Source organism: Mesocricetus auratus, unplaced genomic scaffold (assembly GCF_017639785.1).
Source record: "Mesocricetus auratus isolate SY011 unplaced genomic scaffold, BCM_Maur_2.0 Super-Scaffold_100037, whole genome shotgun sequence".
Lineage (NCBI taxonomy): Eukaryota > Metazoa > Chordata > Mammalia > Rodentia > Cricetidae > Mesocricetus > Mesocricetus auratus.
In genome coordinates this window covers 4,725,796-4,750,407 of record NW_024429215.1, presented here as the reverse complement: position 1 = coordinate 4,750,407, position 24,612 = coordinate 4,725,796, and the positions used below count along the sequence as shown (strand labels likewise).

Sequence of the window (24,612 nt, the reverse complement as noted above, 5' to 3'; positions counted from 1 at the left end):
GGGTAGCAATCCTAATATCTAACAAATTAGACTTTAAGCTAAAATCAATCAAAAGAGATGAAGGAGATTACCTCATACTCATTGAAGGAGAAATCCACCAAGATGAAGCCTCAATTCTGGACATCTATGCCCCAAATACAAAGGCATTCACATTCATAAAAGAAACATTATAAACACTCAAATCACATATAAAACCTCACACATTTATAGTGGGAGAATTCAACAGCAAACTCTCACTACTAAACGGGACTACCAGCAGAAACTTAACAAGGAAACAAAGGACCTAATAGAAGTTATGACCCAATTGGGTTTAACAGACATCTACAGAACATTCCATCCAAACAAAAAAAATATATACCTTCTTCTCAGCACCACATGGAACATTCTCAAAATTCAACCACAAACGTGGCAACATATCAAACCTTAACAGGTACAAAGAAATTGGAATAACTCCATGTATCTTATCAGACCACCAAGATTAAAGTTAGAATTCAACAACAACACAAATGGCAGAAACCCTGCAACCTCATGGAAATTGAATAATGCACAATTGCACCATTCCATGGTCAAAGCAGTGAAAAAAAAAGAAATTAAAGGCTTCCTAGAATTCAATGAGAATGAAGACACAACATATCCAAAATTATGGGACACTATGAAAGCAGTGCTAAGAGGAAAGGTCATAGCACTAAGTACCCACATGAAGAAACTGGAGAATAGTCACACTAGAGAATTAACAGCACAACCGAAAGCTGTAGAACTAAAGGAAGCAAACTCACCCCAAAGGGGCAGACACCAGGAAAAAATTAAATTGAGGGCTGAAATCAATAAAGTACAAACTAGGAAAATAATTCAAAGAATCAATGTAACAAACAGTTGTATCTTTGAGAAAATCAATAAGATAGCCAAACCTTTATCCAAACTCACCAAACAGCAGAATGTGAACATGCAAATTAACAAAATCAGAAATGAAAAGGGAGACATAACAATGGACAGTGAGGAAATCCAGAGAATCATCAGATCATATTTTGAAAAACTATCCTCCACAAAATTTGAAAATGTAAAGGAAATGGGCAATTTTCTGAATAGATATCACATACCAAAATTAAGAACAGATAAGCAATTTCAATAGACCTATAAAACCTAAGGAAATAGAAGAAGATATCAAAAGTCTCCTAACCAAAAAAAGAACAGGGTCAGATAACCTCAGTGCAGAATTTTACCAGAAATTCAAAAATCAGGTTATACCAATTCTCCTCAAAGTATTCCATACAATAGAAGCTGAAGGGTCTTTGCCAAACTCTTTTTACAAGGCTTCAATAATATTGACACCCAAGCCACACAAAGATGCAGCTAAGAAAGAGAACTGCAGATCAATATCCCTAATGAACATTGATGCAAAAATACTCAATAAAATACTGGCAAATTGGATCCAAGAACACATCAAAACAATTGTCCACCATGATCAAGTAGGTTTCATCCCAGGGATGTGGGGATGGTTCAACATACAAAAATCCATCAATGTAATGTAATCTACCATATAACCAAGGTGAAAAACAAAAATTACATGATCATCTCAATAGATGCTGAAAAAGCCTTTGACAAAATCCAACACACCTTCAGGATAAATGTCTTGGAGAGGTCCTGGATAACAGGTACATACCTGAACATCATAAAACCTATATACAGCAAAACAACAGCCAACATCAAACTGAATGGAGAGACACCCAAGGCAATTCCCCTAGAATCAGGAACAAAGCAAGGCTACCCCCTCTCCCCATACCTCTTAAATTTTGTACTCAAAGTTCTAGCTAGAGGAATAAGACAACAAAAGGAGATCAAGGGGATACAAATTGGAAAGGAAGAGGTAGACTTTCACTGTTTCCAGATGATATGATAGTTTACATAAGTGACGGGAAAAAAACTCTACCATGGAACTCTTACAGCTGATAAACACCTTCAGGAAAGTGGCAGGATACAAGATCAACTCAAGAAAATCAGTAGCCCTACTACATACAGACAATAAAAGCGCTGAGAAGGAAGTCAGAGAAATATCACCCTTTGCAATTGAAACGAACAACATAAAATACCTTTGGGTAATGCTAACCAAACAAGTGAAAGAACTGTATTGCAAGAACTTTGCATCTTTAAAGGAAGAAATTAAAGAAGACAACAGAAAATGGAAAGATCTCCCATGCTCTTGGATAGGTAGGATCAATATAGTAAAAAATGGCAATCCTGCCAAAGTAATCTACAAACTCAATGCAATACCCATCACAATCCCAGCACAATTCTTTACAGACCTTGAAAGAACAATTCTCAACTTTTTTTGGAAAAACAAAACACCTAGGATAGCCAAGACAATCCTGCTCAACAAAGGAACTTCAAGTTCTGTTATCAACCAAAGATAACCATAAATCCAACAAATCCTTAATAAAATATCCAGAAAATAAGAATAATAGATATAGAAGAAGGCAAAGAAGTCCATCTCAAAGGTACAGAAAACATATTCAACAAAATCATAGAAGAAAACTTCCCAACCTGAAGAAGGACATGCCTATGAAAGCACAAGAAGCTAACTGAACACCAAATATACAGGACCAAAAAACTGTAAAGTCCATTTGCCACATAATAATCCAAACACCAAACATAGAGAATGAAGAAAGAATATTAAGACCACCAAAGGAAATACGCCAAGTAACATATAAAGGCAGACCTATCAGAAATACACCTAAATTCTCCATGGAAACTGTGAAAGACAGAAGATCTGGGGCAGATGTTCTACAAACACTAAGGGATCACAGATTCCAGCTCAGCCTACTATTCCCAGCAAAACTCTCAATCATTATAGATGGAGAAAACAAGATATTCCATGACAAAACCAGATTTACACAATACATATCCAAAAATCAATCCCTACATACAGTTTTGGAAGGAAAACTCCAAATGGAAATTAACTACACTCAAAAAACAGACAGTAACTGATCTCACTTTACCAAAAGTCAGAAATAGTGGGAAAACACACACACAATACCAACAACAACAAATCTAAAACTAATAAGAATCAACAACAACGGTCATTAGTATCCCTCAATATCAAAGGTTTTAACTCACCTATAAAAGACAAAGGCCAACAGAATGGATGAAAAGACAGGATTCATCATTCTTCCACATATAAGAAAAACACCTCACCTTCAATGACAGACATTATCTCAGACTCAAGGGTGGGGAAAAGAATTACCAATCAAATGGCCCTAAGAAGGTATAGCTAACTTAATATCTAACACATTAGAATTCAAATTAAAATTCATCAAAAGAGACAAAGAAGGTCATTTCTATTCATCAAGGAAAAATCCATCAAGATGAAATCTCAATTCTGAACATTTTACACCAAATACAAAGGCACCCACATTTGTAAAAGAGCATTACTAAAATTCAAATCACACATTAACCCACACACTTAAGGTAGGAAATTTCTACATCCCACTCTCACCACTGGACAGGACTACCAGACAGAATCTTAACAAAGGAACTAACAAAAGTTATGATACAATTGGGTTTAATAGACAACTATAGAACATTCCATCCAAACACAAAGGAATATACCTTCTTCTCAGCACCACATGGAACCTTCTCTAAAATTGAATACACACTCAGCAATAAAGCAAACCTCAACAGATTCAAAGCAACTGGAATACCGACCTGTATCTTATCATGCTACCTTGGCTTAAAATTAGAATTCAACAACAGTACAAATTGTAGAAACCCCACAGACTCATAGAAATTGAACAATTCTCAATTGTATCACTCCTGGGTAAAGGGAGAAATAAAGAAATCAAAGACTTCCTAGAATTCAGTGAAAATGAAGGCACAACATACTCAAACCTATGGGACACTCTGAAAGCAGTTCTAAGAAGAAAGTTCATAACAACAAGTGTCCACATGAAGAAACTGAAGAATAGACACATTAGAGAATTAACAGCACAACTGAAGGCTCTAGAACAAAAAGAAGCAAACTACAACAGTGGAGTAGATGCCAGGAAATAAATGGAGGGCTGAAATCAATAAAGTAGAAACTAAGAAAACAATACAAAGAATCAGGGAAAAAATGAGTTGGTTTTTTGTCAAGAATATTTTCTGCTATCTTCTTTAATTTCCTTCTTAAAAGCCTCAAAGTTCGAGAGGAGCCAGGGAGTCCAGGGAAGCAGCTGTTCCGGCCGCAGCATCAGATACAACAGGCCGGCTTCTGGGCCTGTGTTCCAGTGCCTGGGGATCGCCTGGGAACTACACAGAGCTTCCAATCCCTGCGGGAGCCAAGCACCCCAGACTCCGGGTCTTCTCTCACATCAATGAGACCAGGAAACCAGAGGAGCCAGGGAGTCCAGGGAAGCAGCTGTTCCTGCTACTGCATCAGGTACAAGAGGATCCAGCAAAGGGTCCAGGGGACCAGGTGGGAGGCTAAGCGCCCCAGATTCCTTTTCTTCTTCTCCACCCATGGGACCAGAACGAGGACAAGGAATAGAAGAACCACCAGATTATTGGACTTGCTAGCACCCACCAAAAGGTAACTCTGGTCCCCTAACCACCAGACCAGTAAGGGGCTCTTTCTGCACCCACTATAAGAAGAGATGGGAAAGAGACAATACAAAAACACAGTCAGCAATAGAAAAACAAATATGACACCTCCAGATTCTAGAGACTCCACACCAGCAAGACTCCAACATTCCAATGCAAACGAAGCAGAAGAGAACGACCTTAAAACCACTTTCATAAAAATGATAGAGGCCCTAAAAGAGGATACAGGAAAATCCCTCAAAGAAATGGAAGAAAAAAAACAAACCAAAAAATGCAAGAAATGGAAGAAACAAAGCAAAAAATGAAAAAATAGAAGAATAAACATACCAAAAAAGGCAGGAAATGGAAGAAGAAACAAAGCAAAAAAATGAGAGAAATGGAAGAAGAAACAAACCAAAAAAGGCAGGAAATGGAAGAAGAAAGAAAGCAAAAAATGCAAGGAATGGAAGAAAAAGCAAACCAAAAAATGAAAGAAATGTAAGAAAGAACAAACCAAAAAATCCATAAAAGGCAACAAATGGATGAAAAGATAACCCGAAAATTGCAAGAAAAAATGCAAACGCTGCAAGGGTTGAAAACTGAAATAGAGACAATAAAAAACAAAATCTGAAGAAAGGCAGGAAATAGAAAAGCTGGGCAAACAGTCAGGTACTACCGATACAAGCATTACCAACAGAATAGAAGAGAAGGAAGAGAAAATATCAAGTGTTGAAGATACACTAGGAGAAATGGATTCATCAACCAAAGAAAACCTGAAGTCCAACAAATCCTTAACACAAAACATCCAGGAAATATGGGACACCAAGAAAAGACCAAACCTAAGAATAAAGGTATAAATCAAAACAACTCTGAGATACTATCTCACTCCTGTCAGAATAGCTAAAATCAAAAACACCAAAGACAATTTATGCTGGAGAGGATGTGGTGAAAGGGGGACACTCCTCCATTCCTGTTGGGAGTGCCAACTGGTTCAGCCACTTTGGAAGTCAGTATGGAGATTCCTCAGAAAAATGGGAATAAACCTAGCACAAGACCCAGCAACTCCACTCTTAGGCATATATCCAAAAGATGCCCATTCATACAACAAAGATGTCTGTTCCACTATGTTCATAGCAGCTTTATTTGTAATAGCCAGAACTTGGAAGCAACCTAGATATCCCTCAACAGAAGAGTGGATAGAGAAAATGTGCTACATTTACACAATGGAGTACTATTCAGCAGAAAAAAATAATGGAATCATGAGATTCACAGGCAAATGGATGACACTAGAAGAAACCATCCTGAGTGAGGTAACCCAGGCACAAAAAGAGAAACATGGCATGTACTCTCTCATATATGGATTTTAGACATAGATCTGGGGAGTGCCAGCCTACAATCCTATGGCCAGAGAGTCTGAGAAACAGAAACTTCATTTAGTGGCTGATCAAAGAAGAGGCAGACTCCCTTGGTTAAGTACTGAGCTGAACTCAAGAAAGACAGTAACAGAGAGGGAGGACTGGTGATCAAAGAGATTAAGACTGGGCTGGTTTAACCCCCAGAAACAGCTGACCAGACAAAGGTTAACTCTTGAATCCCAGGCATCAGCCTGGGAATCCAGCATGGAACTGATCAAGACCCTCTGAATCTGGATGTCAGTGAGGAGGCCTAGGTAATCTATTGAGCCTTGGGCAGCAGATCAGTACCCATCCCAAGTATACACACGGACTTTGGGCTCCCATCCAACAATGTGAGGTGCACTCTCACCCTGAAATCTTGGGGAAGGGTCTAGGCCCTGCCCTTTATGAAATGACAGGCTATAGACACCCCCATGGAGGGCCTCACCCTCCCTGGGGGAATGAGGGGATAACGGGGGGGGGGTTGGGGGGAGGTCACGGGAGGAGGGGAAGGAAAGGGAGAGGGAACTGGAACTGATTTGTGAAGCAACCTTGTTTCTTATCTAAATTTAAACTGGAAAATAAAATTAAAAAAATAAACAAAAGAAACACAAAAAAAGAATAACAGGTATAGAAGAAGGAAAAGAAAACCACCTCAAAGGGGCAGAAAACATATTCAACAAAATCACAGAAGATAACTTTCCCAACCTTATGAAAGGCATGCCAATGAAGGTACAAGAAGCTTACGGAACACCAAATAGAGTGGACCACAAAAAAAAAGTCCCCTTGCCACATAATAATCAAGACCCCAAATATACAGAATAAAGAAAGAATATTAAGAGCAGCTAAGGAAAAAGGTCAAGTCACATATAAAGGCAGACCTATCAGAATTATGCCTGACTTCTCCATGGAAACACTAAAAGCCAGAAGGTCCTGGATAGATATTCAACCAAAACTAAGAGACCATGGATGCCAGCCCAGACTACTATACCCGGCAAAGCTCTCAATCACTATAGACGGAGAAAACAAGATATTCCATGACAAAACTAGATGCAAGCAATATATATCCACTAACCCAGCCCTACAGAAATTTTTGGAATGAAAACACCAACCCAAGAAAGCTAACTACAACCAGAAAAACATAGGCATTAGAGAATCCCTCTCTACCAACAGCCAAAAGAACAAAGGGGTGAAATTCCACCCATAATTCCACCAACAACAACCATTGCAAATCGAAGAAAAATGAGCAATCAATGGTCATTAATATCCCTTAACATTAACAGCCTTAACACACCCATAAAAAGACACAGGCTAGCAGAATGGATTGGAAGACACAACCCTTCCTTCTGCTACATACAAGAAACACACCTCACCCTCAAAGACAGATATTACCTGAGAGTTAAAGGTTGGGAAAAGAATTTTCAATCAAATGGACCCAATAAACAAGTAGGGGCAGCAATCCTAATATCTAACAAATTAGACTTTAAAATAAAGTCAATCAAAAGAGATGAAGGAGGTCATTACATACCCATAACAGGTGAAATCCACCAAGATGAAGTGTCTATCCTGAACATCTATGCCCCAAATACAAAGGCATCCACATTCGTAAAAGAAACATTATTAGAACTTAAATCACATCTAAAGTCCCACACAGTTATAGTGGGAGATTTCAACACACCACTCTCACCACTAGACAGGAATACCAGACAGAAACTCAACAAAGAAGCAAACGGTCTAATAGAATAATGACCCAACTGGGATTAACAGACATCTATACAACATTTCATCCACATAAAAAAGAATATACCTTCTTCTCACCACCACATGGAACCTTCTCAAAAATCGACCACATATTTGGCAACATGTCAAACCTCAGCAGCTACAAAAAAATTGGAATAACTCCATGCATCTTATCAGACCACCATGCTTTAAAATTAGAATTCAAGAACAACACAAATTGCAGAAAACCTACAAACTCATGGAAATTTAATAATGCTCAACTGCACCATTCCTGGGTCAAAGAAGAAATTAAAAAAGAAATTAAAGATTTCCTCGAATTCAATGAGAATGAAGTTACAACATAGGCAAACCTATGGGACACTTGGAAAGCAGTGCTACAGGGGAATTTCATAGCACTAAGTGCCCACATGAAGAAACTGGAGAACAGTTATACTAGAGGATTAACAGCACAGCTGAAAGCTCTAGAACACAAAGAAGCAAACTCCCCCAGGAGGAGTAGTTGCCAGAAAATAATCAAATTGAGGGCTGAAATCAATAAAGCAGAAACTAGGAAAACACTACAAAGAATCAATGCAATGAAGAGTTGGTTCTTTGAGAAAATCAACAAGCTAGACAAACCTTTGTCCAAACTTAACAAACAGCAGAGAGTGAACATGCAAATTTAAAAAATCAGAAATGAAAAGGGAGACATAACAACGGACTATGAGGAAATCCAGAGAATCATCAGGTCATACTTTGAAAACCTGCACTCCACAAAATTCGAAAATTTAAAGGAAATGTACGACTTCCTGGATAGCTATCACTTGCCAAAACTAAATCAAGAACAGATAAGCAATTAAATAGATCTATAAACCCTATGGAAATAGAAGCAGTCATCAAAAGTCTCCCAACCAAAAAAGTCCATGTCCAGATGGCCTCAGTGCAGAATTCTACCAGAAATTCAAAGAACAGCTTATACCAATTCTTCTCAAAGTATTCCACACAATAGAAGCAGAAGGGTCTTTGCCAAAATCTTTCTATTAGGCTTCAATAACCTTGACCCCAAGCCACACAAAGACACAACTAAGGAAGAGAACTTCAGACCAATATCCCTCATGAACATTGATGCAAAAATACTCAATAAAATACTGGCAAATCAGATCCAAGAACACATCAAAACAATCATTCACCACGATCAAGGAGGTTTCATCCCAGTGATGAAGGGATGGTTCAACATACGAAAATCCATCAACGTAATCCACCATATAAACAAGCTGCAAAACAAAAATCACATGATCATCTCACTAGATGCTGAAAAGGCCTTTGACAAAATCCAACACCCCTTCATGATAAAGGTCTTGGAGAGATCTGTGATAACAGGGACATACTTAAACATAATAAAAGCTATATACAATAAACCAACAGCCGACATCAAACTAAATGGACAGAAACTCAACGCAATTCCTCTAAAATCAGGAAAAAAACAAGGCTGTCCACACTCTCCATACCTTTTCAACATGGTACTTAAAGTTCTAGCCATTGCCATACGACAACAAAGGGGGATCAAGGGGATACAAATTGGGAAGGAAGAGGTCAAACTTTCACTGTTTGCAGATGATATGACAGTTTACATCAATGACCCAAAGAACTCTTCCACGGAACTCTTACAGCTGATTAACACCTTCAGCAATGTGGCAGGCTACAAGATCAACTCAAGAAAATCAGTAGCCCTACTATATACAGATTATAATAGGGTTGAGAAAGAAATCAGAGAAACATCAACCTTTACAATTGCCACAAACAACATAAAATACCTTGGGGTAATGCTAACCAAACAAGTGAAAGACCTGTATCGCAAGAACTTTGAATCTTTAAAGAAAGAAATTAAAGAAGCCCTCAGAAAATGGAAAGATCTCCCATGTTCTTGGATAGGTAGGATCAATGTAGTACAAATGGCAATCCTGCAAAAAGCAATCTACACATTCAATGCAATCCCCATTAAAATCCCAGCACAATTCTTCACAGACCTTGAAAGAACAATAATCAATTTTGTATGGGATAACAAAAGAACCAGGATAGCCAAAACAGCCCTGTTCAACAAGGCAACATCTGGAGGCATCACCATCCCTGACCTCAAGCTCTAGTATAGAGCTGTAGTCCTGAAAACAGCTTGGTATTGGCACACAGTTAGACAGGTAAACCAATAGAACCAAATTGAAAACCCGGATATTAACCCACACATATATGAACATCTGTTCTTTGACAAAGAAGCTAAAAATATACAATGGAATGAAGAAAGCATAACTGGAGGCTGGCATGTAGAAGAATGTGGATCGATCCATGTTCACTGCCATGCACAAAACTTAAGTCCAAATGGATCAAAGACCTCAACATAAATCCAGCCACACTGAACCTCTTAGAAGAGAAAGTGGGTGATACCCTTGAATGAATTGGTACAGGAGACAGCTTCCTGAACATAACACCAGTAGCACAGACAGTGAGATCAACAATTAATAAATGGGACCTCCTGAAACTGAGAAGCTTCTGTAAGGCAAAGGACACAGTCAGCAAGACAAAAAGGCAGCCCACAGAATGGGAAAAAATATTCACTAATCCCACATCTGACAGAGGGTTGATCTCCAAAATTTACAAAGAACTCAAGAAGCAAGTCTCCAAAACACCAAAGGACGCAATTAAAAAGTGGGCTGCAGAACTAAATAGAGAATTTTCAATAGAGGAGTCTAAAATGGCTGAGAGGCACTTGAGAAAGTGCTCAACATCCTTAGCCATCCGGGAAATGCAAATCAAAACAACTCTGAGATACCATCTCACTCCTGTCAGAATGGCTAAAATCAAAAACACTAATGACAATTTATGCTGGAGAGGATTTGGTGAAAGGGGGACACTCCTCCATTGCTGGTGGAGTGCCACTTTGGAAATCAGTATGGAGATTCCTCAGAAAAATGGGAATAAACCTAGCACAAGACCCAGCAACTCCACTCTTAGGCATATATCCAAAAGATGCCCATTCATACAACAAGGATGTCTGTTCCACTATGTCCATAGCAGCATTATTTGTAATAGCCAGAACTTGGAAGCAGCCTAGATGTCCCTCAACCGAAGAGTGGATAGAGAAAATGTGCTACATTTACACAATGGAGTACTATTCAGCAGAAAAAAACAATGGAATCCTGAGATTTGCAGGCAAATGGATGACACTAGAAGAAACCATCCTGAGTGAGGTAACCCAGTCACAAAAAGAGAAACATGGCATGTACTCTCTCATATATCGATTTTAGACATAGATCTGCGGAGTGCCAGCCTACAATCCCATGGCCAAAGAGTCTGGGAAACAGAAACTTCATTCAGTGGCTGATGGAAGAAGAGGCAGACACCCTCGGTTAAGTACTGAGCTGAACTCAAGAAAGCCAGTAACAGAGAGGGAGGACTGATGATCAAAGGGATTAAGACTGGGCTGGTTTAACCCCCAGAAACAGCTGACCAGACAAAGGTTAACTCTTGAATCCCAGGCATCAGCCTGGGAATCCAGCATGGGACTGATCAAGACCCCCTGAATGTGGTTGTCAGTGAGGAGGCCTAGGTAATCTATTGAGCCTTGGGCAGCAGATCAGTACCCATCCTGAGTATACACAAGGACTTTGGACTCCCATCCAACAATGTGAGGTGCACTCTCACCATGAACTCTTGGGGGAGGGTCTAGGCCCTGCCCTGTATGAAATGACAGACTATGGACACCCCCATGGAGGGCCTCACCCTCCCTGGGGAAATGAGCGGATAATGGGAGGGTCAGGGGAGAGTACCGGAGGAGGGGAGGGAAAGGGAGAGGGACCTGGAACTGACTTGTAAAGCAACCTTGTTTCTTATCTAAATTTAAAATGAAAAATAAATAAATAAAAAGCTTCTAAGTTCTTGTAATACAGGTCTTTTACTTCTTTGGTTAGGATTACCCCAAGATAATTTGTGTTGTTTGTGTCTATTGTAAAGGGTGACATTTCTCTGATTTCTTCCTCATCCCCTTTATTGTCTACATATAGTAAGGCTACTGTTTTTTATTTAATCTTGTATCCTGCCACTTTGCTGAAGGTTTTATCAGGTGTAGGAGTTCCTGGTAGAGTTCTTCAGGTCACTTATGTGGACTATAATATCATCTGCAAATAGTGAAAGTTTGACTTCTTACTTCCCAATTTGTATCCCCTTGATCTCCTGTTGTTGTCTTATTTGCTGTAGCTAGAACTTCCAGTATAATATTGAAGAGATATGGAGAACTAAAGAAGCAAGTCACTACAACACCAAATAATTCAACTAAGAAGTGTCATGCAGAACTAAACAGAATTCTCAATAGAGGAATTCAAAATGGCTGAAAGACACTAAAGAAAGTGCTCAAATTACTTAGCCATCAGGGAAATGCAATACAAACAACTCTGAGATATCATCTTACACATGTCAGACGGCTAAACTCGAAAACACCAATGATAGTTTATGATGGAGAGGATGGAGAGAAAGGGGAATGCTTCTCCATCACTTGTGGGAGTGCAAACTTGTAGACACTTTGGAATTCAGTATGGCAGTTTCTCAGGAAAATGGGAACCAGTCTACCTGAAGATCCAGCAATTCTACTCTTGGGCATATACCCAAGTTCATACAACAAGGGCATTTGTTCAACTATGTTCATAGCAGCATTATTTGTAATAGCCAGAACCTGGAAACAAGCCAGATGCCATTCACCAAAAGAATGGATAGAGAAAATGTGGTATATTTACACAATGGAGTACTACTCAATGGAAACAAAACAATGGAACCTTGAAATTTGCAGGCAAATGGACGGAATTAGAAGAAACCATCCTAAGTGAAGTAACTCAGTCACAGTAATACAAACATGGTTTGTACTCACTCATATATGGATTCTGGACATTTACAAGGAAGCACAAATGGACCCACTTGAAAGTGTTATTTCTCTGTAATAAAATCAATACAATTGGTTCAGGCCTACCTGTCTACTTCCTGTAGCCCACTCTATCATGTCGTCATATAAATAGAGCTGTTGACCATATGGAAAATATGGGGAAAAGCTTCCTATCTTCACCTTAAATCCAAGACCATTTGGGAAATTCCAAATCTGGAAAATGTCATACTCTGGCTGCTGACTTTCTTTCTGGTTCATATTCACCCTCTTCCCAGCATTGTTAGTTAAGTGGCTTTTCCTAGGAAACAAGTGCATTTGAAAGACAGGAATCATTCTATCATGTATGTGCCCTCTCCTGAAGTCAGAAAATGCATTCTTATTTCTTCCTAAATGCAACTTTATAAAGGTAGAAAGGTGAGAAATCTCAAATAATCGAGTGAATTAATGAAATTATTGTAATGGTCCTAGAATTTTATTTTTACAGAGAAAGCTATCAAATGCAAACAAAGACATACATGCAGACACAAAACATAAATATGAAATGTGTACAAACCCATACACATACAGGATGACTCATATCCATACAGAGATAAACTCTTAGGTAATATAACAACATGTTATTTACTCACATATATGTATATATATATAAGACAAACACATATGAACTCATAAGCAAACGCAGAGAGTCTTATGCAGCCAAGCAGACACACAGAAATGGAAACCAGCAAAACCTTAAACAGACCCTCAAATACACAAGTTCACAGACATATATACACAGGGAAAATTACAAAGATACAACAGTTGTACAGGGAGATATTGATGAAGAAAATGTATGATTAAATCCAAGACAGACAGATATAGACACACATACACAGAAACACAGATATACATATTTTAAAGAGTATTCATAAAAACAAAAACCCACAGACAGATACATATACACAAACACATACATGAAAATACACACAGAATCCCAAATGCATACAGAAGGACATTGACAAAAGACAAATTTATTCTCACTTCTACAAAGAGACGGATAGATATTCAGATACACAGAAACATATATATACATATAAGGGCAGGTATCTGAACAGAAACTCAGAAGCATACAAACATGTACCCATGCACACTGAGAACCATCCAATCACACATACAGATAAGCATGTGAGTACTGAACCAAATCACAGCATTATTCCTGGTGTAATTATTCTCCAGTGTCAAGTGAATTTTTCACAACCTAAAGTGTGACCAGAATCAGTTCAGAACATTTGTGAAAACCATCCCCTACAATGATAATCACATATTTGAAAATTAATGAACAGAATCTCATCTTCTCTTCATGGAGAGAATTAAGGAGGAAGGGTTGATAGGTTTCAAGAATGAGAACATGAGCGATGATATTGAGGTGCTTTGTAAGAAATTCACCTATTTTTATTAGCAAATTGTGTATTCTACGAAATTGCCTTTGAAGAAGAGATTTATGCCAACCTGGATTTACTTTATCAGACTTAAAAAATGTTCAGAAGTCTTTACTTTTGGGAAACTATTTCCTAAACTACTAGATTGTGGCATCTGAAAGACCATTAAATTCTTTGGCATTCATGACACGAAAACATCCAAGAGAAGAAATACTAACTTCAAGCAGTTAGAACCGGGTCCCTTAACATTGTCCACTGACTGAAGAAACATCTCATGGAAGGCGTGGGCCACAGTATACACAGCATTGTATATGTCATAACTTCCCTCACTGAAGACCATGTCAAAACTCTCCTCCATTAACCACTCTAATGGGGCATTGTTTGAGCAGTTCCTCAATGTCTTACACTTAGAAGCTGCGACTTCACAGTTAATGTTCATCCACTCCAGCCTTGCCAGGACTTCATGTGAGTATTTGTCAGGGTCCAATGTCTGAAGAAAATTTTTCAAACCAGAAATCTCACCATGGTATTGTGCAAAAGTGAGAGTTCCATGAGCTTTGTCAAGTGTGAAGTCTTTCTTACTTGTAGTGACATCCCACTGTGAGGTAGTGACCCATATTTTGTGTATACCTCGAGATTCCCACATTATAACACTCAAAACCAGAGTACTGTCCGTGTCCCCAAAAATGATAACAACACTTGTGGATGATGTCATGATTTGGTTATAATACATTTCAGCTCTTGACATGTATAAATGCATGTTGACTGGGATCATGTTCACAAAGGCAAAGCAGACAGCATTTGTTTCCATCTCTCTTCTCAAATATGAGAGAAATTGTATACTCTGATCATTGTCTGACATAGCCAGTCCAATCCAGTTCCAGCTGAAGTGAAGTATGAGGGAGACCATGGCCACGGCTAGAGATGTGTCCTTAGGGGCCATCTGATACACATTGGGAAATTGTTCATGATCATTCAGAATTGGATGGAACTGTCCATATGTAATGATGACTACCTAGGACACAGGGAGCAACATGAGTTGCATGCACTCCTAAGAACTCATTAGGCACACTGTTCTGCAAAGAATTGTAAAGTACCCCTTACCTGTTTTGTCTTCCCTCATCTCCATTTTAAAAAAGGTAATGAAGCCCCACAAACTCTCTGAAATACTAACTTCAGTTTGGAGCTACACAGTTTGACTTCAGTCTCCCTCTAGGAATGATATCAACAGAGACAGAATTTCTTGAAAACCCAACCCCCAAATTCTCACCTGTTGATAAAAGTAGATGTCCATGAATTTACTAATTATGGAAGAGGTTGACCAGTACGGTCCTGAAAGCAGCACTCCACATGTGGTTCCTTCATAACAGATATAATTAGGGGCAATATCATCATAATATTTTTCCCAAAGTTGAATGACATTGTATAATTTTTTCTCAGTCATACAATCATGTAATTGGAAGTCAAATATTAAAGACTTATTTGGTAAAAGATCAGGGTTCTGGTTGACTTCATCCATGGAGAAAGCTAAGACCAGTGCATATTTATAGTGTTCAGAAGATTTTCTGTAAAAGTATACATTGTTTAATAGGAATAGAGATTTACATAAAATACTGGATAGTATTCCCAACCACTCCCAAACATTGATTTAAATGTTCTGTGTTGTGAGTTTGGAATGACTTAAGAAGGTGGAAGATTACAAAAGTTTTAAAAGTTCATAAGAGTATATCTTATATTGCTTATATTCATTGGCAATAAAGTTAACACATCCCCTCATATCCACCTTCATCTTGTTCATTATACTTTCGAGCTCATCAATTGCATTCATAAGATCTTTTTTTAAGATTTATTTTTAAATAAATTTAAATACCATAGATATATGGTAAAGATGTGTGTGTGTTCATCTGTGTTTATGAACAGTATTAACGTTCATTTATGCCATAAATGGGAAATGAATGACATCATTTTGATTTATAATTTGTGGTAGACTAGAGCAGGCACAAGTACACAAGCATGCACCTGCTCCAAGTCCTGAGGACTGCGGTTAAATCATGCGTTACCTCCTCATTATTGTTCACGTATTTTAAGCTTGCACTGACAGGTCATATATTCACAATTGGCATATATGAACAACATATTTTTCTTCTAGAAACATTTTGAATGCCTTTACAGTTACACTAACACAATAGTAGCATCATAAAGAGATTTTTATTGCTAGTGTTCCACATTTGCAAAATAGAAAACTAAAAATTTATGGACTCCAAAGCAATACAGAGAAACCCTGTCTTGAAAAAATGTATGGAAAATGTTTACAAAGATTTTAGCTAATGTAATGGGTAACAAGTCAGTTGGAAGAGAATAGCACCAACTTCTGTTTAAATCTATGTGAAGAAAGATAACTGTTGTTTCTTTCTAGTCACTTCATATCATTTGACCACAAACATCAACAAGATTCCTTCATTCTGAATTTGAGATAAATCCAATTGGTGTCCTACTTAGAAACTGAACCACTGTGATGTCTTCATGTATAAACATATGTATTTATCGATAAGTGTTGCAAATAAAAATAATTTTAGAATATTCTTCATTACCACGCAGAAAAAAAATGTCACTGAAAAATAAGTATCAAGTGAGAGGAATTTCAGATTAGGATTTGTGAATCATAAAAAACCAACTCCTGTGCACTAAACACTAATGAAACATAAATTACCTGAATTATTGAAGTGTCCTAGTGGAATCAAGCACTGTGTTTGAAAACAACTATCATTAATTCAGAGACTTAAACTGTATATAGAACCCAAATTGGTAAAATGTGCATACATAATTAGTAAAAATACTTGAAAAATATAGGAGGTAAGTGTAGTATTACTTCAGGGAATAAACAACTTAGGTATGAGGGGAAAAGATGCATGTTTCTTAAATAATGGCAAAGAAGAGCTAATAAGTAACCTTATATCCCTATTTTCAAGAGTTGTGGACTACACATGCTACAGCTGTCACTCAGATAATTGACAAGAATGCAAGCATATCATTCACAGTCCATACATACCTTTTTTGACTCTAAAGAAACTATAAAGGCCTGGACTTTGTAATTAAAGACCTGTGGTTGTACATGTTTATAAGTAAATTATGGAGAAACAGAACCACTTACGATTTTCATTAAAAAAAACAGGTCTCCTACTTCCATTCTAGATACAGCTTTAGAAAGCATAGGATGATCACATGCAGACCATTTGAGAGAGTAACTAAATATTTATATGAAATATTGGTTGCCCTTGAACATATATTAGGCCCTACACATAAATGAAAGTTCCATCGGCTAACTCTACTCTATGTCCATTTCTTGTATGTACTTGGGATAACATTAAAGTATAATGGGGTTTCTTTTGTTGAGACATTACCTGATATTGTGCCATGTAACTTGTAAAGAAGACAACTAGAGTATGTATGTATGTATGTATTATGTAGGTATGTATGTACGTATATATGTATGTATACAGGCCTTTACTCACTGAATTATAAATTGGAGGGTAGCAGGGGGAAAATATAACCCTTTCTGGAAAAATTTAAAGTAGAAAATAGCATTAAGTCTCTAAAACAATTTGACGTTGTTTCTTGTTGTGCAGGATGGGATAACAAGGCAGAATATTCAAGACATTGCTATGATCCTAATCCTCCTAACCCCTCTTGAAGAATTCATGATGACATTAACATATAAAATACAAAGTTACTTACTGTATATTCAAAAGGTATTTGTAATACTCTTTCCCCTTTGGCACAGTTGAAAGGGAGAATAAACAACCTGTATCCAAGTCTCTATTCTTGTGTCCATACTCCTTTATTCTCCAGTAGCACCCAGGATGAATGAAACTGTACACTGGAAGAGAAACATTCAGGTACAAGAAGAGGAATATCAAAGTGAACATAATTTGTTCTGTTCTACACCAGCAAAGTGTGTCTTGTTCAGTGCCATGCAGATCAGTACATCAAATACACACCCACATAACTCCCCCCTGCTTTTATTTATGTGGCCAAAAGAGAGGCTTCTTATACATTCATTATTCCTTCACTTTTGTACAGCTGTTTCATCACCCATTTAGAATATGTTGACACTCTTTCATCTGGGGTTGTACATCTGATATCCATAGCCTGGGTGATGAAAATTAGTCAATAATTATTTATGTGGATATTTCATCTAGTTTCATGACATCACTCCTCTTTGTGAAATTAATGTCCCTGGGATGATGACATATTGGTGTTAATTTGGTCCCATGACTTCCTCATCAATCTGTTTATGCTAACACTTTTAGAAATGATGTCAGTGAATTTTGTTAGAATATCCACATTCAGACATGCATTATACATTCAGGAGGGCACACAAAGTCAAAATTAATGGTTGCACACTGGGGATTATATCACAGAATTCATGTCATCAAAAAGGAGCTTCATGTTTAGAACAAGTGAGTTCTACAGAGCATGGAAAGTGAGGCCTATGCTACACCAGTGAGAGATACACATATGTAACCACAGCCTGTGCTTCCACTGTCTTGAAAACAAATAACCAGGCCAAATACTGAAAGTTTCTTAGTCCTGTTTTTCCCAAACTGCTGTTCATCAGAGAACTAGAGCTCATATAAGTGCTAAATGCTGATAAGATCCAGAGAGAACACCAGAACTTTGTGTCTCATTGTCAATACTACATAAAACCTATCACTCCTTTTCCTCCAAAGCAATCATTATTAATGAAAACTCAAGCTGAATATTTGAGTTCTAAAACATGATCCTGATCCTAAGAAGTCACAGATCAATACCATGTGGTGACCCAATTATTCTGGTTTATCTGCAATTTCCTGCATCTTTTCCTGAATTTCTATTTGAATAGTGGCTTTGAAGAAGTCTTTTTGAGACTCTTAGAAGTAAACGGAAACTAGAAAGGAACCTTCCTCTGTCATTTTCCTCATCATCTATTTAGTTGGCCTTCTGGAATGTGTACTGCCAGTGAGTGTTCTGATGAGTGTGGGCTCCTGAGCCCCTTTCAGTGGATATGGATTACAGAGAAAGTAGGACAAATACAGGTTTCCAGTCTGTGCTGGGGGCAGTGACATGTCTTATTGAGTATTTGAGATGAGGCAAGCAGGACTACTATTCCGCTCTTGCTCTCATTTTGGCATTTAATATAAAACATTCTGAAAGTATGTGACCTCTGCTTCTGTGATGATCTATTCTGGCACATTAATATGTGGATATAGAGGAATATATCAGAAAGAGTCTTTCATAGGAAGACAGAGCAAATTCAGCTTTTTGTGGCGAGTGCAAATGAAAATTCCTGCAGTCCAGATTCAACATGGTAACCTGTGATGTTTGTGTGTAATATTTATGTTTTAATAAATATTAAGCTTCAATGGTTTTATCACACGCTTAGCATGTTCTTTGTTGGTGTTTACTGTAAGTCACAAACATTTGTTCCTCAACTTAGTGTTTATTCCATTCCTCAGTTCAAACAGACTCCTTTTCACTGCATGAAACGCCTGTGCTTGCTCAATTTGTGAAACAAACGTGGTTTCTGTTCATAGTGACTTCATGTGGTATGCCATCCCCAATTCCTTCAGGTCTTCAGTTCCCAAATAATACCTGTCCCACTTTCTTTGTCCTTAAATGCATGTATAAATGTACCAATACACGTGTGTATGCTCATGTATGTGAGTGCGCCCACACACACACATACACACACACACAGTATTATACACAGAGTCTGTGAAAAAATCTGAATTCCTACAATGTGTTTACATTTACATAGTTTACATGATGACCTGTTACTCCATCCCCAATTCCTTCTAATGACAACATTTAATTCTTTCAGGTTGAGGAGAACTCCATTATGTGTATATAAGTCCTTACTCTTAATAGTTGGCACTGCTTATCCATTGCCTCATACCCCTTCCTCTCAAATTCCAAGAGTGTTGGCAGAGCTGTTAGAAATGAGGGAATTGTGGGTTTATATGATTCTGTTTCATTCCCTGTTCCTACACTGTTGCCATTGACTCCAGATATCATATGTTTATTAGCATTTCTCCTCCACACTTGTTAAAATCATTCTCTCCATAAAGGTTACACAAATTTGTAGTTCCATGAGGCTACTGTGACTCTTTACTGGAAGTCACAGAGTGTACTGGAAAGGCAATTATCCTTTTCTTAAGAAGCTTGAACTCATGGCCACACTTGAAACATCAAAGGCTTTAGGGGCTCAATCAGATCCACTGTATATTTTGAATCCCATCCCCTGTGACTCACAGAGAATAGAGTCATCAGAGAGAATTTTTCCATGTGTAGTAGCTATTTTATTGGTAACTCTGAGAAATGGAGAATAAAGGGCAGCCAGCTATAATGTTTGTGTAATAAAAGCAAGGAGATCAGGTAACACAGATACTCCTGGGGTCGTGCCCAGAATTATGCAGTGAACTATCCTTAGGCAACAGCAAAATGGGTCAGGTTCTCCAGGACCTTGCTACAAGGACAATGTGTTCATGCAATTCTCAGGCCTTAATCCCCCGAGATGTCACATGGGTCCCAACAGGGTTTGTCTATCTTATTGTTTCTTTGTGTTATTATTTCTCTTTTTATTTTATTTATTTCATCCCTCATTTTGATCATTATCTTCTGTCTACTCTACTTGGAAGAGTTTCCTTCTCTTTGTTCCAGACCTTTCAAGTCTCCTGTTCAAGTCCCTAATAAAAGATTCCACCAAATTATTTATGCAGTCATTCAGTGCTATAAAATTTCCTCTTAGCACAACTTTCATTGTTTCCCATAAGTTTGGGTATGCTGGGCATTCATTGTAATTGAATTTGAGAGAGAATTTCATTTCCGTCATTATTTCTCTCTTGACTAAGTGATATTTCAGAGGGGAGTTGTCCATTTTCCATGAGTATGTAAAGTTACTGTTGGTCTGATAAAATACAACAGGGTATTTCAATTTTCTTGTATCTGCTGAGATATGTTTTGTGACAGAGTATATGATCAATGTGCAGAGTATTCCATGTGGTGCTGAGAAAAAGCTATATTCTTTTTGGCTTGGGTAAATGTTCTGTGTGTATCTGTCTTGTCTTTTTGAGTCATAATATCTGTTAAGTTCCATTATTTCTCTTAGATTTTGACTGTATACATCCATCTATTCATGACAACCGATTGTTAAGTCTCCCAGTATTGTTTGGGATTGATACATGATTTAAACTTTATTTATGTTTCTTTTGCAAATATTGGGTGTTTTAATTTGCTGCATAACTGTTCAGAATTGAGACATCATTTGGGGGAATTTTTCTTTGATGAGTATGGGATGCCCTTCTCTAACTCTTTTCATTAATATTGAATTGAAGTCTATTTTATTAACTACTAGGAGAGTTGCACAAGCATAGTTCTTAAGTCTGTTAGATAGAAAAATCTTTTTCCAATCCTTTTCTCTGAGGTAATGCCTATCTTTGAAGTGGAGGTGTGTTTTTTGTATGCAGCAGAAAGTTGGATCCTGTTTTCTTTTTTAGTTCTAAGTTTAACACATTTACATTGCTGTTCTATTCTTTCTTTTAATTTTTTCTTTAAATTAGAAACAAGTTTGCTTCATGTGTCAATCCCAGCTCCCTCTCGCTCTCCCCTCTTCCCTCGTCCCTTTCAACCCTCCCTCAATCCCCACTCCACTCTCCACGGAGGGTGAGGCCCTTCATGGGGAGATCTCAAAAGTCTGTCACATCATCCCGGGGCAGGGCTTAGGCCCTTCCCCATGTGTCCTAGCTGAGACAGCATCCCTCCACGTGGAATGGGCTCCCAAAGTCCATCTGGATGCCAGTGATAAATGCTGATTTATTGCCTGAGGCACCACAGAATGCCGAGTACTCCTCACTGGCATCCACATTCAGGGCGTCTCGATCAGTCCCGTGCTGGCCTCTCAACTGTCAGTCTGGGGTCCATGAGCTCCCCCTTGTTCAGGTCAGCTGTTTCTGTGGGTTTCACCCACCAAGTCTTAACCCCTTTGCTCATCACTCCTCCCTCTCAGCAACTGGGTTCCAGGAGTTCAGTTCATCATTGAGTTGTGGATGTCTGCTTCCTTCAGCCACTGGATGAAGGCTCTAGGACGACATACAAGGAAGTCGTCAATCACAATATCGGGGAAGGGCATTTAAGGCAGCCTCTCCACTATTTGTTAGATTGCCAGTCTGTGTCATCCTTGTAGGTCTCTGGACTTCTTACTAGTGTATGCAGCAGAAAGTTGTATCCTGTTTTCATAACAGACGTCTTCTATTGGAAAATTTGGCTCATTGATATTCAGAGATATTAATGACCAGTATTGCTACCTCCTGGTTTATTTGTTTGTTTGTTCATTTGTTTGCTTGGTGGTGGTGGTGGTAGTGTGTATTTCAGTACATGTGTATGTTTCTGTGTGTGTATCCCATCTTTGGGGCTGTCTAATGTGAGATTGTGTGTTGCCAGTGAATTTGTGGGTGTGGCTAACTTTCTTGAGAGAAAATTTTCCTTATAGTATTTTCTCTGTGTTGGATCTTTTGGATAGATCTTGATTAAAGTTGAATTTGTCAAGAAATATCTTGTTTTATACATGTATAATGATGAAAAGCTTTCTGGTTATTGGAGTCTTGACTGGTATCAATGGTCTCTTAAAGTGAGCAAGATATCAGTCCAGGCCATTCTGATTTTTAGGTTCTCAGTTGAGAACTCAGGTGTGATTCAATAGGTCTAACTTTACATATTACTTGAACTTTTTACTTTGTACCTTTTAATATCCTTTCAATTCCTGTACATCTAGTGTATTGATTCTTATGTGGTGAGGCATTTTCTTTTCAATCCATTCTACTTGATGTTCTATAAGCTTCTTGTATCTTTATAGTCATGTCCTTATTTAGGTTAAAACAAGTTTCTATGGTTTTGTTAAAGATAATCCCTGGATTTTGAGCTGGGATTTTTTGCATTTTCCTGCTCCTATTTTTGTCTTTTACTAGAATCCCATATATCCTTGATGTTGTATTTGAGAAGTTTCTTACATTTAACCTTTTTCTTTAACTGATGAAAGTCTTTTGTCTACTCTACCTTCAACACATGAGATTCTCTCTTCTATATCTTGAAATCTATGGACAATACTTGTGAATATACTTTCTGCTCACTCACTCAAATTTTCCATTTCCATAATTCCCTCATCGTTTGTTTCCATTTTGCTGTTATTTCAATTTACCAATCTTGAATACTTTTCTTCACCTGTTTGGTTTTTTTCTTGTATTTCTTGTCATTCATTAAGGAATTCATTGATTTTATCCATTTTTGTTCATATATTCCTCAATTACTTAAGGAAAGTTTTCATTTCCTCTTTAAGTACCTCTATTATCTTTTCAGTCTTGTTTCTACTGCTTCGACTGCACTGAAATATTCAGATCTTGCTCACTCAGGATAGCTGTGCCTTGACTGTTGTTGATTTGGTCCTTACACTGACATTTAGGCATCTGGTTTTGGAATGCTTAAAAGTCTAGGTCCTGGTTTCTCAGATTGTCCTTGTTTGACGGGTATTTGATTCCTTGGTTTCTGTGTGCCCTTTGTCATCTAAGCTTTGTGGACTGCATTTCTAGTGGCCAGTGTGACTTCTGATCTAGTAGGGAGTAACTTTCTGAGTTGGACACTTATCTTCCACTAGAAAAACAGGTCAAAATTTCCATGATGAATTCTTAAGAAATTTATGAAACCACTACCCACAGGGTGCATTTCTCAGTAGTAAAATACCTCCTTCATATACATGCAGTGATGGACTGCAGCCCTCTGAAGAGTAAAAAAGAAGTTAAAATAAAAGGATATTGTTTTGGATTTTAGTAAATTTTCCATTATATATTTTATTGTTACAAACATGAATATGTCTCTACATGTATGTTTTTGCTTCACCGGCATGTAATGATGTGGTTTCATTCATTGTAACACATCACTTAGCCAAAGTCTAATATTTATGAGTTTCACTGTTTTTAGTATCAGAATTCTGATACAATGCTTGGAGATGGAAAATTTTCTCAGTACTTCAAAATCATCTTCAAGTCCTGTTGGAGATTTCTAAGCTGTAAATGGACATTGTACACATTCTCTTGTTTTTCGGTTATCTCTTTAAAGTTTAATGGTTTCTTGGAATTTATATGGATGGACTCACACATAAAACATTTTCCTGGTTTTATTTTGTTATGAATCTTCTGATATGACTGAAATATTAGCATTGTTTAAAGGATTAACAAAAAGGGTTGAAATTCAGTGATTTGGAGAGTCTTATAAAGTAGAACTTCTAAGGTATGACACAGTATACAACAAGCAAGAGTGTTCTAATGTTCACTGGTGAATGACTGAATCATGAGGACTAAGAATTCTTCAGAGGCATGCATAGGCAATCTATTTTGGAACGTCTCTCACTGATGGGTTTGTATACATATTTTCATTTGTCCCCCTGCATACAGTGCTCTCTCTCCTCCCTGAATGCAACCAAGAAAGCAGCCTCCTCTCTGAGGCTCCCTAAGCCGACACATTCTGTGTTGAGCCCTTGTAAAGGGACCAGGTACTGCCATGGAAGTAAACTGAAGCA

General features: G+C 37.8%; 1 protein-coding gene across 2 annotated transcripts in view; it reads right to left on the bottom strand.

Annotated features, from left to right (window-relative positions):
- The window catches only part of LOC101829858 (vomeronasal type-2 receptor 116-like), a 29,251-nt gene extending 11,319 nt beyond the window's left edge, over nucleotides 1–17,932 (bottom strand). Inside the window, exons 1-4 of one of the 2 annotated variants that reach the window (XM_040734069.1) lie at nucleotides 17,742–17,932; nucleotides 15,277–15,571; nucleotides 14,225–15,021; nucleotides 12,676–12,922 (exon numbers count right to left, since the gene is read on the bottom strand). In XM_040734069.1, coding sequence (XP_040590003.1) covers nucleotides 12,676–12,922; nucleotides 14,225–15,021; nucleotides 15,277–15,571; nucleotides 17,742–17,932 — 1,530 coding nt within the window. Of the gene's footprint in view, nucleotides 1–12,675; nucleotides 12,939–14,224; nucleotides 15,022–15,276; nucleotides 15,572–17,741 lie in introns of both variants that reach the window. The other variant, XM_040734070.1, reaches the window with a different exon arrangement.
- Nucleotides 17,933–24,612: the final 6,680 nt, after the last annotated feature.